General features: G+C 36.2%; 1 protein-coding gene across 1 annotated transcript in view; it reads left to right on the forward strand.

Moving 5' to 3' along the window:
• Positions 1–17,291, forward strand: part of SPAG17 (sperm associated antigen 17) — a 221,910-nt gene that overhangs the window by 120,198 nt on the left and 84,421 nt on the right. Inside the window, exons 19-25 of the mRNA XM_032360612.1 lie at positions 2,381–2,559; positions 3,225–3,316; positions 4,813–5,052; positions 6,049–6,160; positions 9,277–9,435; positions 10,582–10,695; positions 16,966–17,141. Of these exons, the coding sequence (XP_032216503.1) occupies positions 2,381–2,559; positions 3,225–3,316; positions 4,813–5,052; positions 6,049–6,160; positions 9,277–9,435; positions 10,582–10,695; positions 16,966–17,141 (1,072 nt within the window). The remainder of the gene's footprint in view (positions 1–2,380; positions 2,560–3,224; positions 3,317–4,812; positions 5,053–6,048; positions 6,161–9,276; positions 9,436–10,581; positions 10,696–16,965; positions 17,142–17,291) is intronic.

Below are 17,291 nucleotides of genomic sequence, written 5' to 3' on the forward strand. Positions count from 1 at the left end.
TACCAGCTTGCATTTTTCAGCTACTCTGAGATCCTCTGTCTTTGAAAAGATTTTAATAATAATTAGTAAAAATATTTTATTTTTTTATATTTTATTTTATTTTTTCAGTGTTCCAAGATTCATTGCTTATAACAATATTTTAAAAGTTTATATTTTATTTTTTTAAAAATTTTACTTATTCGAGAGAGAGACAGATAGACAGAGAGATATTCTGAGCAGGAGGGAAGGGCAGAGGGAAAAGAAGTCACCCTGCTGAGCAGGGAGTCCAATAAAACTTAACTGACTGAGCCACCAGGGTGCACCTTTTTTTTTTTTTTTTTTTTTTTTTTTTGGAGACAGAGACAGAGATCACACACGAGTAGTGGGGGAGGAGCAGAGGGAGAGATAATCTTAAGCAGGCTCCATGTCCACCTCAGAGCCCAACAAAGAGCTCAGCCTTATTTCCCTGAGATCATGACCTGAGCCAAAATCAAGAGTGAGACATTCAACTGACTGAGCCACCCAGGTGACCCTAAGACTTTGTATTTTAAAGAATTTATTTATTTACTTCTATTTTTATCAATAATGTCTTTGGCTTCATACTTACCATTTAATAAGTATATTTCTACTTAAGGATTAATCTCTTCTTTTTGTTAGATTGAATTTTTAGTTCATTCTTAATGTGTGATATTTTTAAAGTTATACATTCTATTTATATCCTTCTAGAGGTATCCTTTTAAACCACATATTTAAATATTTTATAACATAATTGGAGTTAATGAGTATTAATATCATTTCACAAAAAATGTTAAATTTTTAACATATTTTCACTTACTCCCAACCAATCGCCTACCTCCCGTTTTGAAATTTTATTTCCAAATTTTATTCCCAATTATTAAGTAACATTTTTTAATAACAGACAAGTAACACAAATATTTATTTACATTTAATTACAAATCTTACCTTTTTTTTCTCAGCTCGTATTTATATCCCATGTTGTCTTCTTTCTTAGATTTATTTTTTCAGTGCAGCTGGAATACATTTGTGAGCAATTCTTTCAGAAAGTATCTATGGCTGGTGAATTCCTGAATCATTGCATGCTGACATATTCTCTATTTTGTCACCTCATTTGAATACTGATTTGGCTGTGTTCCTTCATTACAGAAAAATAGCAAGAACTCTAGATTTTGTGTGAAAGGCAGACTCATTGAAAGGTTCTGGACTGGAGAGAGACATGATCTGACTTAAGAATAAAAAGGATCTCTCTAATGATTCTGTTGAGCGTAGACTACAGGGGATCAAGATTGGGACACAGAGACAGGTTGAGAGGCGACTGCAACCATCCTAGCAAGAGGTGATGGTGGCTTAAACCGGGAGGATAGCAGTAAAGTTTAAGTGAGAAGTGATTAGATTTTGTATATTAAAAAAAAAAAATCATTTGGGTCTCCCAATAGATTGGAAGGGAGGGTGAGAAAATAAGAGTGGTCCAAGGATGCCTTCAGGGCATTTGGGCTGATCAACTTGAAGTATAGGCTTGCTGTCAGTTAAGATGTCAAAAAGGCTTGATGGGGCAGTTTGGAAAGGAAGATCAGTCCATTTAAGAACAGGCTGAGTTTAAGATATCTTTTCCTTTCGCAATGAAGATGTTGGGTATCCATAATTCATAGTCTACAGTTTTCAGTTTATTTCTTTAAAAGGAGTCAAGAATGGAAGAAATTTGTGAAATGACCTGAGTGTAGAATCCCTCTAGCTTTATTTTTCAAGCTTTAGAAGCCCCACTTTCACATGATTTGAAATAACTAATCTTGATGGTCAAACCTAAATATTTCAACTTATTATCTCAGAAGCAACTCTTTCAGGACATTTGTATGTTAAAGTATACATAACATTTCATTACAAATAAGTACAATCATCAGTATAAATAGAATGAATGGGTTTGTTGACCGAATCCTGGTGAGCAACAATTCACTGGTGTGAGTATTTGCGGTGTGGGTATTTGAAGGCCAGGAAGTTTCACAGCAAGACTGCAGCATTTCGATTAATCCAGCAAGTCAATTAAAAGAGTTTCTCTTATGCTATAAAATTTCCCTAAAAAGAGATCGCACCATATTACTCTCCAGCTAATAGTGCTGGAAGAATCAAACTTTTTTAATCCTTTACTGGGATGGAAATGTCTCATTTTTAAATATGTATGTCTTTAATTGTGGATGAAGGTAGCATTTTTCACATGTTCACTGGTTATTTATATTTGACAGTTTTGTACAAATTATACCTAGGATATATCTGAGTCTATTGCATTTGTTACATGGGCAATTTTCATTTGCACAGTTGGTATCTTAAGTATTGGTTGATTATAACTGATAGTAACAATTGTCATTTGCTCTGTTTTGCCTTTTTTAAGGAATTATTTGGAACTTGTGGCAAAATCCATTCAAGATTGGGTCATAAAAGAAGAAGCCATATATCAAGAATCTAAAATGGCTGAGGAAATCAATAGGACAAAGGCTGAGCTGGAACTGAAATCTGCTGCTGCCAAAATCACTTCTCCTGGCAAAATCAATGCTATTAAAAAATCTAAAAGTAAGTAACTGGTTGAACTTACATGTAAAGTCCAAAGACATTTTCCTATTTGTTAATGTAATCAGAACTGAATACTTAAGTATTAAAAAGAGTTGTCTATAAATTTCTGTGACTCTTTACTTTTTCTAAAAAATCAAATAGTCGCATTCCAAATATGATGAGATAGATGATGGGATAATGGAATATTTGACATCATATTGATGCTGCTTCCTGCCAGACCTGGCAGATTCGATCTGTCCAGCAGATTAAATGTGATGTTAGGGAAATGCCAGATGTCTTTATTTCGGCAGGCTTGATAGGTTCATCTATCTAGGATTTATTGACAATATAGGAGACAAATTCAGAGTCAGTATCTCTCCATAAGAATGCTTACAGATTCCAAAAGCTGTAGGAAGAGAGAGTCTACTTCAATAAAAGCTTCAGGGTCACAACATAGTGAGAATGGAATCCCCTGCTTCCACCAAGGACAGTGACTTCCTCATCTCTAGAGGAGCTCAGTTCCACTTCAGACATCTGCTCTAGAGGCAGTGAGAAAAAGTGAGAGATGAATGAACAGAGAGTTGGACTTGATTGCCTGTAAGATCCCCTACAATCCAGACATTTGGTCCTTCTACGAAACTTTGTTGTTGAGAGTTACTAAGAAATTTAATTTTCTCTGGTTATAGGTAGCAAAGGAATGAGCAAAACAGAGATAGCAGATCAAGAAAAAGAAAAAGAGAAGGAAAAGATTCCTTTGGTTTTAGAAGGCTCTCTCAAGGTAATTCAAGAAAAGACAAATGACACTGAATCATTACAAATTCAGATTTACTGTGTGATAGAGAGTTTGTGTGGTGAAATAGAAGTGATCTTTTTTACTAAACTCTCAGAAATAATTGAATCTGCAATAAAAAAGCAGTCTCTCCTCTGAGCTGTCTTCTTCTCCAGGCTATAAACCTTTAAAGAACTCTGTGTCATTCACATTTATATAACCAAAATCCAGGGCGGTGTCTTGTTCATACTTAGTATACTCTCTATTTCTGCTGCAGGTGTTTGTTTTTTGTTTCCAATTTTTAATTGGAATTTTAATTACAAAATTGACATATGGTTTACAATAAATCAAAATTACTTTGGCTCTCCTAAGCCCCTGAAAATAAGAAATAGTAACGATTTGGTATGCTCTATACTCATACCTGCACACATGCACAAATGAGGAAGAGGGTCTGCATTTGTTTGGTTTTGATTTAGATTGATATATATATATATAGGAAATAATAAAATATATATATATATATATATATTTTTTTTTTTTTACTCTGTCACATAACTTTTCTTCATAGCAACATATCATTACTGTCACTTCCAGATAAAGTGGGTGGATATGCGCTCTCATTTGTGAGCGCATATCCACCCACAACCTTTTTAGAATACATTTTTAAGGTAATATATTTTGGCCTCAAATCTGTGTGAGGACAACTTGTCATTAGTTCTCAGGGGAGATTCCCCTACCTCTTCTCAACCTTTAACTCAGGGACAAAGAAGCAAGCTAGAATTCATGCTCTTCCTCTAGGGAAAGGTTTTGGTTTTTTTTTTTTTTTAGTTCACCCAATGAAGGTGTCATTTTTTTAAAATATCTGCTCTATTCAGAGGTCTCTGATTTGATCTCCCAGGTTAATGCTCTAGTCCCTGTAACTCATTGAAACTCCTGTTCTAAGCTGCCAGGGATAGACATAAAGCCCTCAGAAACTTCTGTCCTGAATACTCCTGTTCCTCACTAGATTAGTGCTTTTTCATACCTTTTATTTTGTTGCCAGCCCTGCTATGCATTGCAATGATGATTTTTACATTTTATCTATCATTTTTGAAATGTTTTATATCAGGAGTGTTTCTCTGAACATCTGGCCCACCATATTGCTGGATTAAGAAGACTTAAACTAGGGACTGGATTCATGTGGAAAAATATAGAAGGGAGGGAGACCAGCTAAGAGGCTGATGTAATAGTTCAGGATAAAATGAGAAGACCTGAATTAAAGGCATATTCAAAGAAGGTGAGAGAGGAAGCTCAGTAAAGAGAATTCTCTAAAGAGCTTGGCAGTGCATGGTACATGGAAGTTGAGTATAAGAAGAGAGTCAAGGGTAACTCCAAGGTTTCTAGCTCAGTATCTTAATTTATCAGAGATGCCTTACAAAAAGCGTATGAAGTATTCTCTAAAATGAACCTGAATGGGATCTAATTTGTTTCAAAATCCTGTTAATTTTTTTTAAATGCATTTATAGGCATGGAAAGAAGAACAAGATCGATTAGCAGAAGAAGAGCGCTTAAAGGAAGAAAAAAAAGCAGAAAAGAAGAGTAAGGAAGCTGGTAAAAAGAAAGGCAAGGAAAAGGTAGAGAAAGAAGATAGTAAAGCTTCAAAGAAAAAATTTCTTTTCAAGGAGAAATCTAAAGAAGAACAAATGAAGATTCCAGAAGTAGCAGAGGAACCCCTCCAGCAACCAGAACCTGAGATCATTTATCCGGTAAAATCAGCGTTCCAAGAAGCCTCTTTGGGTCCTTTCAAATTGTTCTGGGAGAAACACAGCTTCTGTGGAATCACAAGATTCCCAGTCTTCACTGACACCACAGAAGGCCTTGAAGTTTCTTCTAGCATAGATGATCTCAGACCCATACTCAACCCTCAGATACCTAGGACTTTCACTGTAGCCAGTCTCCAAGATGGGAATACCATCAGGCCAGTTTTTCTTGAGTACTGTGAAACTAGGTTACTAAGGGCAAGAAAAATGGGGATTTGACACAAAAGCATTCATTTAGGTTAATGTAAATAAAGCAACTGTGAACGATCAAAGTGCATACAAAAGCTAGCTATATTGTCTCAGGTGACAGGCCTTGCTGAGTATGCACCCATGTATTTTGCTTGTAGGCTTTGGTAAAATCATCCCTTTGCCAGTCTGTCCCCCAGGCAGTCTTATAAGGAAAACCTAATGGGCAAGAGATGGACAAAAATGTAACAGCTCTTGTTCTTTCTAGCAGCTACTCTAAGCCAGTTCTCAGGCATTAGCGTGCATCACAATCATTTGGAGTTCTATTAGCAACACTTAGCAAAAAATGTCATTACCATATTCCTTCCTAAAGTATAAAGTGTCAAGAAAAATGCATAAAGTGTCACTATTCCTCAATATATCAGTTTACTTTAAACAGAAAATTAATAGCCAATGAAAGAGAAATTGATTTCTTCTCCCACTGCTTTTCAGTAGTATAATTATTTGATCTGTATACTACCTGGAAGGATGCTCCGGTGAACAGATTTTAACATCATGGACCTCCTTTAATTCTGCCTGTCCTTGTAATATCACAGGAGGTGCTAAAGATAATATGGACACTGTCCTGTGAATGTATAAAGTGACAGACATTCATTTAGCAGAATTAAGCTTACAGCATCTTTAACTGGCTCACACTGATGAGTTGATTTTTGTAGTTGCCATTTCACACTCAAAGCCTGATGTTTTCCCTTCTAGTTTCATGGATATAATATGGGAGACATACCCGTCCAAATCTCAGGAACAAATTCTTATCTGTATCCTTCAGATGGAGGGCAGATTGAAGTTGAGAAGACAACATTTGAAAAAGGTACCTTTTGAACACAGCCGGTTAATAGTTTGTAAGATACTAACGCATTTCAAATCATCTTGGGGCCTTGTACCCTTGGATGTGATAGGTGAGAGTGGTAATGTACTCAATTTTCTTTATTATACATCACATTCAGCACTTCCAGCCTTCACATTATTCTGTTACAATTGACTGTAAGGCACAAGCCAGGTTAGCTGGGACATACTGTTACAAACTTTCTGGTTGTTAAAATCTTGAAATGTTTCTGTATGATTCAAAAATACTATAATAGTAACCACAATAAACATAATTAATTAGTAATATTATTACTGCACGTAGCGTTATCTCAGAAACCAAGCACACACTGTGATTTGAGAGCAAATTTCTAATCTGGGCTCTGGAGCACCAAGCTTGGGGTTCTGCTGCCAAGGTCCAGGTATTTTTGCTACAGAGGAGTTTCTTCTGGATTCAGAAGTCTTTGAATGGGAGATGAGGAGATGAGCCTTGTGGATGTAGTGAGGACCTAGTCTAGAAAACCCCTAAAGGAAATGTGTAATTCTTCCCAAGAAGCAGATACGAGCTCTAGGGAACCTGTCAGGGACATCTTGCAGGGTCTATCTTTTCACTGGGCTTTAAAGATCTCTTAGGTAGGGATGCCTGGATAGCTTAGTGGATTAAAGCCTCTGCCTTCAGCTCAGGTCATGATCTCAGGGTCCTGGGAGAGAGCCCTGCATTGGGCTCTCTTCTCAGCAGGGAGCCTGCTTCCCCTTCTCTCTCTCTTCCTGTTTCTCTGCCTACTTGTGATCTCTGTCTGTCAAGTAAATTAAAAAAAAAAAAAAAAAAAAAAAGATCTCTCAGGTGGATTTGAGAACCTGGGCTTTATTTGGTAGCTTATTGTCTCTCAGAACTGTGAGGAGGTCAGTGTGGAAGAAATTTGAAATTTGAGCAGGGCCCTGTTTAATGTCCACAAGGTTATGCCCCCCAGCAAGGGGTAACACAGGCTCCTCCTACCCCCACCCTCTGTCTGGCACCAGCTTACTCCTCCTCATTTCCTATCCTCCCCTCCCTACCTTTCTCTCTCTTAACCCCTCTCTCTTCCCTTCCTTCTTTCTTGTCATCTAATATCTACCAATGTAAGAAAGAAGTCATTGCAAAAGTTACATGCTGTTCCCTATGTGAAGTCATGGCTCAAGTGGAAGCATCATTAGATGATAATCACCCCATCAAACAAAAGATCACATCAATAATTTTTTAAAATAAAAAGGCCTGAAAGTCATTCAAATTATTTAAACAATGGTTGGCGATACAACTTATATCAAATGTCAGACCATTTTATTATATAAGGCTTGTTTATTTAAACCATGATAGGGATTGTTATTAATATAGGTACACATATTTATATGATCATATGTTTTCATAGTTGATATTTAATATTTTAAATATTTTGAATATCATCCTGGGGTATAGTGTACAATTAATAGTAATTAAAAATGGAGCTCAAAATCACATAACTGAGAAAACTACTGGACTCAAGTTTTGTGAGGCTGTGTTCTATTTTCCGTAACTATTCCTCATGCTTATGGAAATTTGTATATGCTCATGTTTATTAGTTTCATACGAGTCACAGCAAATACTAATCCTATCAATTAGGCAGAAGATAGCTCAATCAAAGTTGAAAAGAACAAGCTGGATTAAAAAAAAAAAAGAAGAAGAAGAAGAAGAGAAGAGAAAATCTGAAAAAGAAGACAAAAAATGAGAACACCAGAAGAGGGAAACTGCCATTTGGAAAACTCTGATTTGCTGCTACTAATGATAACAATACTCTAATTACCATTGATGTAATTCTTTATAAGCTGTAAAATACAACTAGCTCATGTGATTAATCACCAAGTTGAGTATAGGTGTACAATAGTCTCAACCAATGTATTTTCTCTTTTGTAATTTGATTAGAAAGTCTGCAAACATCTCCCTGAACCACTTGCCATTTATTTCTGGCTCCTGGGTCACATCTACAGGGGCTGGGCTAGAGTGACATCATGGTATTCCTCTTACTAAAAAAGTGTGTATTAGGAGGAGAGAGAGAAAAAAAAAGAGGAAAGAAAGGGGAAAAAAGAATTAAAAAAAAAAAGAAAAAGAAAAATAGAAAATGATCTTGATGGAAAAAAAAATTTTTTTTTTAAAGATATACTGTGGAAGGGGGTAGAATCCCATAACTAACTGCTGAGGAGGGACCTGCTTTGCAGAGGAGCGGAAGGCCCAGGGAGTGGGGCAGGGGGCTGCTCATTCACTCTGGGGTCTCACCATGGACACGTCTCAACTGCGCAAACTGCTCCCCTTGTTTCCCTGTCCGACTTCACTCCCTTGGGGGCTGCTCAAGGGTCGTTGGGCATGGGTGGTGGGGGGGTGTTTTTACCCAGAGCCCTGGAAGCACACCAAACTGTTCTGCGTGTTACCTTCCCTCTATCTTCTCCCTAACTTTCCACAGTCCCCTCCACCTGCTCTTGTCTTGTCAATTTGCCACCCACCCCACCCCTCTTGTCAGGCTCTCTGCCCTTCCAGATTGCCTGGTGATCTCTCTTGTTTCCTTTTGTTTCTTTTTGTTTTGAGGGTCTTTCTTTGCAGGTTTCTGTAGCCAGAAGATTTCCCTCCTGCTCCCAGAGGCTCCAGTGTAAAATCCCCTACCCCCTGGGGAAATGCACTACCTTGTTTTGGGATGGGTTTTTCTTTGTTTTCCGGTTTTTTGTTTTGTTTTGTTTTCCTTTGCCTTTTTTTCCCTTTTATTTTATTTTTCCCTTTTATTTTATTTTTCCCTTTTATTTTATTCCCTTTATTTCCCCTTTTATTTTATTGAACAGGGAGGTGGGAGGTGGATTTTATTTATTTATTTATTTTTTTACTCATTTCCAGGGGGGTGGGAGTTTTGTTTTTTTTTTTTTAATATGTGTCATGAATAAAGTTGTCTTTGAAAATTTTTTAAAAATCACATCACATTATTCCTGAGGCATCTTTCTATAAAACAGTGATGTCCATAGATGTTTCCATGCCCTTAGTTACATTCTATGCTGCATTATTCAGGTGTCTTGTCAAGAACCTTAATGGGGCATCAGTAGCAGTCTTCTATCCCTTATTTTCCCCAGGGCCAACTTTTATCAAGGTGACAGTGAAAAAGGACAAGCATACTTTTATAATTCATTTAAAAGACCCTAAGGAAATTGTGAAAAAGGGAAAAAAAGAAGAGGATTGTTCTTCAGAAGATGTGAAAGAAAACAGAGAGGAAGAGCAAAATCTCGAAACAGGTAAGCAGTAGCATCTCTGTGTCACACCCACACATCTCTTCCACTTAGCAACTAGGCTCATTTTTCCAGATGGTAAGGAAAGCGTTTTGCGATTCTGCTTATATACATTTTCCCTGAGATAATGTGTACCTGCATTATATACATAGCACATCGACAGTGGGCTGCTAACTTGGTTTTGCCCCCTCTGGATGACCAGCTATTGATTCCAGTTGTCATACAAAGTCTATGTAGCTGGCTACCTTTATGTAGCAACATTGCATTTGCAGTGTCCATTCTGGCCTGAATTTTGTTTTACACAACTTGTATCAAGTGCAGTCTCTAGGACTCAGGTCTGCATTAGTTGATTTCTACTGAAGTTTTAGCTTTTCTCCAATATTCACTACAAATGCTGGGCTTTCCTTCTGTGCTCTATCACTTAGTTCTCTCCATGGTATCAAAAGAAAGCAAAGACAAGAGAAAAATCCTACATTTGGTCTTGATAGTCTCTACCTGCTAATACATGAGAGCTCCAGGTGTTTGTCCATTGAAGATACAACATGAAACTTCCTGATAACACTATTTAACATCTCTAGGCAACACCACCCAGAGAAGCAATGTTATCTGCCCAGTGTGACATAGGTTATACCTGCAAAAGGAGAAGAGTTAATTAATAGGATGTTTTCAACTCAAACTCGTAATAAGACAAATAACCAAATCTTACTAATAAATTCATGGTCCCAGTATTTTCCAAACTCAAGAACACGATGTTTGAAAGTTTGAATGTACTCCAGACCTTAAAACAGAAATTTTTAAATTACTTTTCTTTGTTTTGCTTGATAAAAGAGTATGTGGTTTATTTTAAAAATTAGGAAATATAAGAATATTTAAAGAAAACGAGAGTTGCACCTAATTCTACCACCCCAGCAGTGGCCATTATTGCAGTGTATTTCTTACTTTATCATCATGAACATTTTCCCATTCATTAAATACTCTTTGAAAACAAAGTTTTCTAATAATTTCATAATAATTCATTGGTACATACATATATATCAATAATTGAATTAATTATGTCCACATTTTTATCTATGTGATTTCCACTTTGCACTGTTTTGCTTCCATTTCTTTTTAATAAAATGGAAATGTCCTTGATTTGAATTTGCCTTTTAGGAAAATCAGATGCAGAGAATAAAGTTATCAGCAAGTTTGGATCTTTTTCTGCCACCTTAGAAAATGGGATCTGCCTCTCAATAAGTTACTATGGACCAAGTGGAATGGCCCCAGGTAAAATAAGCACAATAGCAAGGATAAGTGTCCCATGACCAAGGGCATCTGCCCATCCTCAATCTGCTTACGTGTTGATAAACTTGTTTTGATTTAACGCCCCTCTTTTCTTAGAAAGGTGGGAATATATGTTTGAGTGCATACATACGTGTGTGTTTACATGTATGCACATATATAGTTGCTCATACATAGAAAATAACAGTGCTTTGACATTTGAAACAATTTATCATATATACGATTTTACATAGAATCACATATACATATAAAATTATATATATTTCAGTTATCTTTGTTAACTAGCCTGGGAAAATAAGTCTGTTCATGCCCCCCAAAAAGCATGATTTCTCCAAGTATCCTCTTGGTTTTCCACATAATGATATTTTTATGAGTCCTGTGATTGTGGAAATGCTCAGTGTGCTTCAGGACTTAACAGTCTTAAAGGAACCATTCATTGGACATCTTAAAGGATTACTTTACCCCACATTTAATGAACAAATTCTCCAACTGGAAGCTATTTCCTTACAAACCACAAAATAATATGTCATTTAACCAAGAACCAATTGAGAAATTTTGTGGGCTCCCAAACATTTTACAGGGATATAGGCACACATTTAAAAAAAAAAAGAAAAAGCTTTACGAAATTGGAAGATAATCCCTATGCTATATAGACTTCAAACTACATATAGATCATAATGATCCAACTGTCTGCCTAACTATGTAACTCTTTTTCTGCAGAAACATCGTTCCATAGGTTCGTTATAATCTTTTTCTTACCTTGTGCAAATATTGTAGTACTCTAGTGAGTTAGAGAGCCCATTAAATTTGTTAGTATTTTTTATTTATTTGGGATTTTGTCTTTTAATCTTATAGTTGGTTTGTTTCTAAGCCAGCATTTGAAGTCATTCTCTGCCTAACAAATTATGTAACAAATTATTAACTCCATTATCATGCACATTCACTAAAAAATCCTATCCCTTCTGAACATAGCTTATCATGATTTCAGATTAAGATATTTATACTCTACTCTCTATCAACTATATTGCTGCTGTTTCCCAGTGATTTCCTTATTCTTGATCTCATCCTTAACTTATTATGCAATTATTCCATTTAAAACAAATGTTCCTAATTTCACATTTATAAGTACTGCATTTGAAAATGTTTATAATATGAAAGAAATAGAAAGGTTTCCAGTGTTTGTGGTTGGAAGAATGACTGTTGTTAAAATGTCTATACTATCTAAAGCAATCTACATACTTAATGCAATCCTTATCAAAATACCAAAAGCATTTTTCACACAGCTAGCACAAACAATCTTAAAATTTGTATGGAACCACAAAAGACCCCAAATAGCCAAAGCAATCTTGAAAAGGAAAGCAAAGCTGAGGGCATCACAATTCCGGGCTTCAAGTTATATTACAAAGCTGTAGTCATCAAGACAGTATTGTGCTGGCACAAAAATAGACACATATATCAGTAGAACAGAATAGAAAATCCAGAAATAGATTCACAATTATTTTTAGACAAAGCAGGAAAGACTCTCCAATGGGAAAAATTCTCTTCAATAAATGGTGCTGGGAAAACTGGACAGCAACATGCAAAAGAAGGAAATTCAACCTCCTTCTTATACCTTACACAAAAATAAATTCAAAATGAGTGAAATACCTAAATGTGAGACAGAATACTATCAAAATCCTAGAGAAGAACATAGGAAGAAACATCTTCCACATCAGCCATAGCAACTTCTTACTAAACATGTCTCCAGAAGCAATGGAAACAAAAATAAAAATGAACTATTGGGACTTCAAGATAAAAAGCTTTTGCACCACAAAGGAAACACTCAACAAAACTAAAAGACAACCAACAGAATGGGAGAGGATATTTGCAAATGATGTATCAGATAAAGGGCTAGTATCCAAAATCCATAAAGAATTTATCAAACTGAACACCCAAAAAACAAATAATCCAGTTAAGAAATGGGCAGAAGACACGAATAGACATTTTTCGAAAGAAAACATTCAGATAGCTAACAAATACACTCAAAAATCACTCAACATCACTCATAATCAGAGAAAAACAAGTCAAAACTACAAAGAGATGGCACCTCACACCTGTTAGAATGGCTGAAATTAACAAGAGAGGAAACAACAGATGTTGGCGAGGATGCAGAGAAAGGGGAACCGTCTTACTGTGTTGGTGGGAATTCAAACTGGTGTAGCCACTCTGGAAAACAATATGGAAGTTCCCCAAAAAGTTAAAAATAGATGTGATTAATCTTTTTAATGTACTGTTGGATTCTATTGGCTAGTGTCTTGGTGAGAATTTTGGCATCCATGTTCATCAGGGATATTGGTCGGTAATTCTCCTTTTTTGGTGGGGTCTCTGTCTGGTTTGGGAATCAAGGTAATGCTGGCCTCAGAGAAAAAGTTTGAAAGTGTTCCATTTCCAGTTTTTTTGAAAGTGCTTCAGAAGAATAGGTATTAATTATTCTTTTAAATGTTTGGTAGAATTCCCCATGGAAGATGTCCAGCCTGGCATTCTTGTTTGCTGGGAGATTTTTGATTACTGCTATTGGGGTCTGTTATCAAAGGAACAAGACTGAGACAAAGTGAAAGTTATCAAAACCTTATTCTATGCCAAGCATTAGAAGTTAGACTTACCGGCCAGGGAACGAGACTGAGACAAAGTAAAAGTTGTGTGAAACTTTATTCTATGCCAAGCATTAGAAATCAGACTGACCAGCCAGGGCCGCCTCAGAAGAGAGCAACCCCCTCCTGATCTCACAGGCTGATTTTGTAGGGCATAACCGCAGACCCAAGGGTTGTGGCTTTTATTGTTAAGGCGTTTACTCCTGGAATCGATACTCGGAACCATACTAGGAACTACTGGGGCGTTTATTCCTGGAATGAAGTCCATGGATGTAAACAACAATATGGCTACCCAGGCAAAATGGAGTTGCTCCAGCTAAACAGGCCCTAATAGTTAAACAGGTTTTAACATTAAATTGGCCCTAACAACTGCTTCAATTTCCTTGCTGGTTGTGGGTCTGTTTAGATTTTCTGTTTCTTCCTGTTTCAGTTTTGGTAGTTTCTATGTCCCTAGGAGTGCATCCATTTCTTTCAGACTGCCTAATTTGTTAGCATATAATGGCTCATACTATGTTGTCATAATTATTTGTATTTCTGTGGTGTTGGTTGTGATCTCTACTCTTTCATAAAATCATATGATTTTATTAATTTTGGTTCTTTCTCTTTTCTTTTTGGTAAGTCTGACCAGGGTTTTATCTATCTTATCCATTCTTTCAAAGAACTATCTCCTAGTTTCATTGATCCGTTCTTCTGTTCCTTTGATTTCTATTTCATTGATCTCTGCTCTGATCTTTATTATTTCTTTTCTCCTACTTTTTTGCTGTTCTTTCTCCAGCTCCTTTAGATGTTTGGTTAGGTTATGTTGTGTATTTGAAATCTTTTTTTTTTTTTAATATTTTATTTATTTATTTGACACAGAGATAGAGATCACAAGTAGGCAGAGAGGCAGGTGGGGGAGGGGCAGACTCCCTGCTGAGCAGAGTACTTGATGTGGGGCTTGATCCCAGGACCCTGAGATCATGACCTGAGCTGAAGGCAGAGGCTTAACCCACTGAGCCACCCAGGTGCCTCTTGAGATCTTTTTTGTTTCTTGAGGAAGACTTGTAGTGCTATGTACTTCCCTCTTAGGACTGCCTTTGCTGCATATCAAAGATTTTGATCAGTTGTGTTTTCATTTTTATTTGTTTTCATGAATCTTTTAAATTCTTCTTTAATTTCCTGGTTGACCCATTCATTCTTTAGTAGGATGCTCTTTAACCCCCAAGTATTTGAGTAACTTTTGTGTTAGATGTCTTTCTCCTAGGTTCCCATGGAGCACTGATAAATTCCTTTATCACAGATTTAACACAGGACATTGTACCTGAGGGTTTTTTCAATTGATCTACCCATTGCAAGTTCCTTGTAGTCTTCATCATTGGTTATCCAATTCATAGTACATGTGGTAGGTACTCCATAAATTTTTACTGAATGAGTAGATGGATGGGGATGAGAGGGAGGAGTTTCCAGGTCCCTATAACTGGATGCCATTCACTTATTTATATACTGTACTTCCTATAGGTGAGGAATCTTGCTGGCATTGAGCCACAATGATGAATAAAACCATGGCACATCTATTCAAAAAACTCATTGTCTAAGGGCACCTGGATGGCTCAGTCATTTGAGCACCTGACCCTTGATTTCACCTCAGGTCACGATCTCAGGGTTGTGAAATCAAGCTCCACATTGGGCTACACACTCAGTGGGGAGTCTGCTTGAGATTATTTCTCTCCCTCTTCCTCTGCCTCTTCTCCCCTCTTTTTTCCTCTCTCTCTCTCTCTCTCTCAAATAAATAAATAATTTTTTTTTAAAAAACTCTTTGTCTGATGGGAAAGGAATAAATAAATAACTGCTGGATTGCTAGAAATTATATATAAACATAGTACTGGGAACAGCTAGAAAATACTTCAGAGAGAAAGTATAGTATCTGAGGTGGGATTTTAGAGATGAATGGTAACTATCCAGACAAAGCAACAAGGAAAGGGAATTCTTGACATTAAGAACCATTGTGTATATACATACAACTGTGTAAAAACATAGCATCTTCACAGAAAGGGGAAAAGTTGAGTGTGGTTGGAGTGGTGGAATGTCAGTACTCAATGGCCCATAAGATCAGTGAGTATCAAAGGTGTTTAAATAAAGGATGAGAAGTGATACAATTGGATTTTATATTAGAAATATAATTTTATGATAGTTTCAAAAGTACACTGAAATGATAGTATTAGAGGTCCCATACCAGTTTGGGAACTTTTTGCAGAAAATCAAGTAAAAGATTAATGAGAATATGAGGTAAGTTAGGAACAGGTAGGAGAGGCATCATTCAAGAGAAATTTCTGATGGCTTGTTGACTGGTTGGATGTATGAGGTCAGTCAAAAAGAGAAAATGCAAATACCTCACTGTCTAACTTGAGAAATGAGATGCTTGATTGCTCATTAAATGAGATTAAGTATATAGGAGGCTTTCCTTTCCTAGCAGAAGAGAGACTTACTGAGTTTGAAATGTCTCCAGTACCACAACCAGGGAGAGATATAGAAAGGTAGTTGGACATATTAATCTGATGCTGAGAAGAAAGGTCATGCCTTGTGATATAAATTTTGGAGTCATCAGCATACAGATGAGAGTTAGAGCCCCAGTAGTGAGTGAGATACTCAGATCTACTATACATAATAAAGCTCAGCTTTGGCTGTATCACAGTCATGTGTGACTTTTCATAAATATAATGCCTGTTGCCTCATCCCTAGAGAGTGTGATTCAGTGGGTCAAGATGGGGGCCTGAGCTTTTTATAAAAAATTCAATGAGCAATCATTATGAGCAGCCAGAGTTGAGAACATCCATTGTAAGCATAAAGGGAAAAACCCCTGGAATCTAATGACATTTAAGGATTCACAAAAGAGGAAGAACTAGTAAAGGAGACAGAAAAAAAATGTTCAGAGAGGGAAGAGGAAATACAGGGAGGGTATTATCCTGGAACCCAGAGGAGAATAGAATTCCTTTAACACACCAGTGATGCTCAGAAGATTGTGACAAAATTCCTTCAGAGATCAACTTGCTTTTGAAAATTCTGGCAATACTTTTAGACCCAGAATAAAATTAATTTTTTACAACTTCTAAAACTTCTTTTTATCAACTCAACTAGAAAACTCTCTTTTCTGAATTTCTTTTTTTGTATCCCTTATTATTTTCCTATTTAATATGTCCTTGTATTAAAGCTATTTGAGTATAATTATTATTAGAATATTTTGGTTTCATAGGGTCTTTTATATATATTTTGTCATTATTGCCCACTGCTCCAAAGATGTTGCATATAGAAACATTTCAAAAAATATTTCTCAAACAGATGGTTGTTGCATTATCTTTAGGAGTTCATAATCTAGATGGGAAGGCAAAAACATGTGAAATAATGATTCAATCAAATATATCAAAATATTAAGTACCTCAGATTTATTAACTATAATTCTCATTTTTAAATTAACTGTATTACCCCTGAAATCTATCTGACTGAAAAATCATTTTCAGCAAGGTAAAAATTGTTGCCAGCTGGTATAAATGCATGGCAACATATTTGCCATGCAAACATTTATATATTGATTTAACAAACATAAAATATGAATTCCAATTTACTAGTTTCTCCTTTTTTCCTGTTATAGAGAATAAGGATCCTAATTTGGAAACAATGTTGAGTATCCCATCAGCACTTACTACAACAGTAGTTCCTCTTATAGTGACTGTTCCTCAAAGCAAAGTGAAAGGAAAAACAAAAGGCAAAGAAAAACCTAAAGAATTTCTTAAAGAAGAGGAACACCCAAAAGAAGAAGAGAAAAAGGTGCATGGACTTGCCACTGATTCCTAAATCCTACTTCTACCTCAGTTTTAACTTTTTTAAAATCACAAGTTACACCAACAGTATCATTTTAGTATACGTATATTGTTGTGCAGATGTATTAACATTCCTTGAAGTTTCAATTTTGAATGA

This window comes from Mustela erminea, chromosome 10 (assembly GCF_009829155.1).
Source record: "Mustela erminea isolate mMusErm1 chromosome 10, mMusErm1.Pri, whole genome shotgun sequence".
In the NCBI taxonomy this organism is placed as follows: Eukaryota; Metazoa; Chordata; class Mammalia; order Carnivora; family Mustelidae; genus Mustela; species Mustela erminea.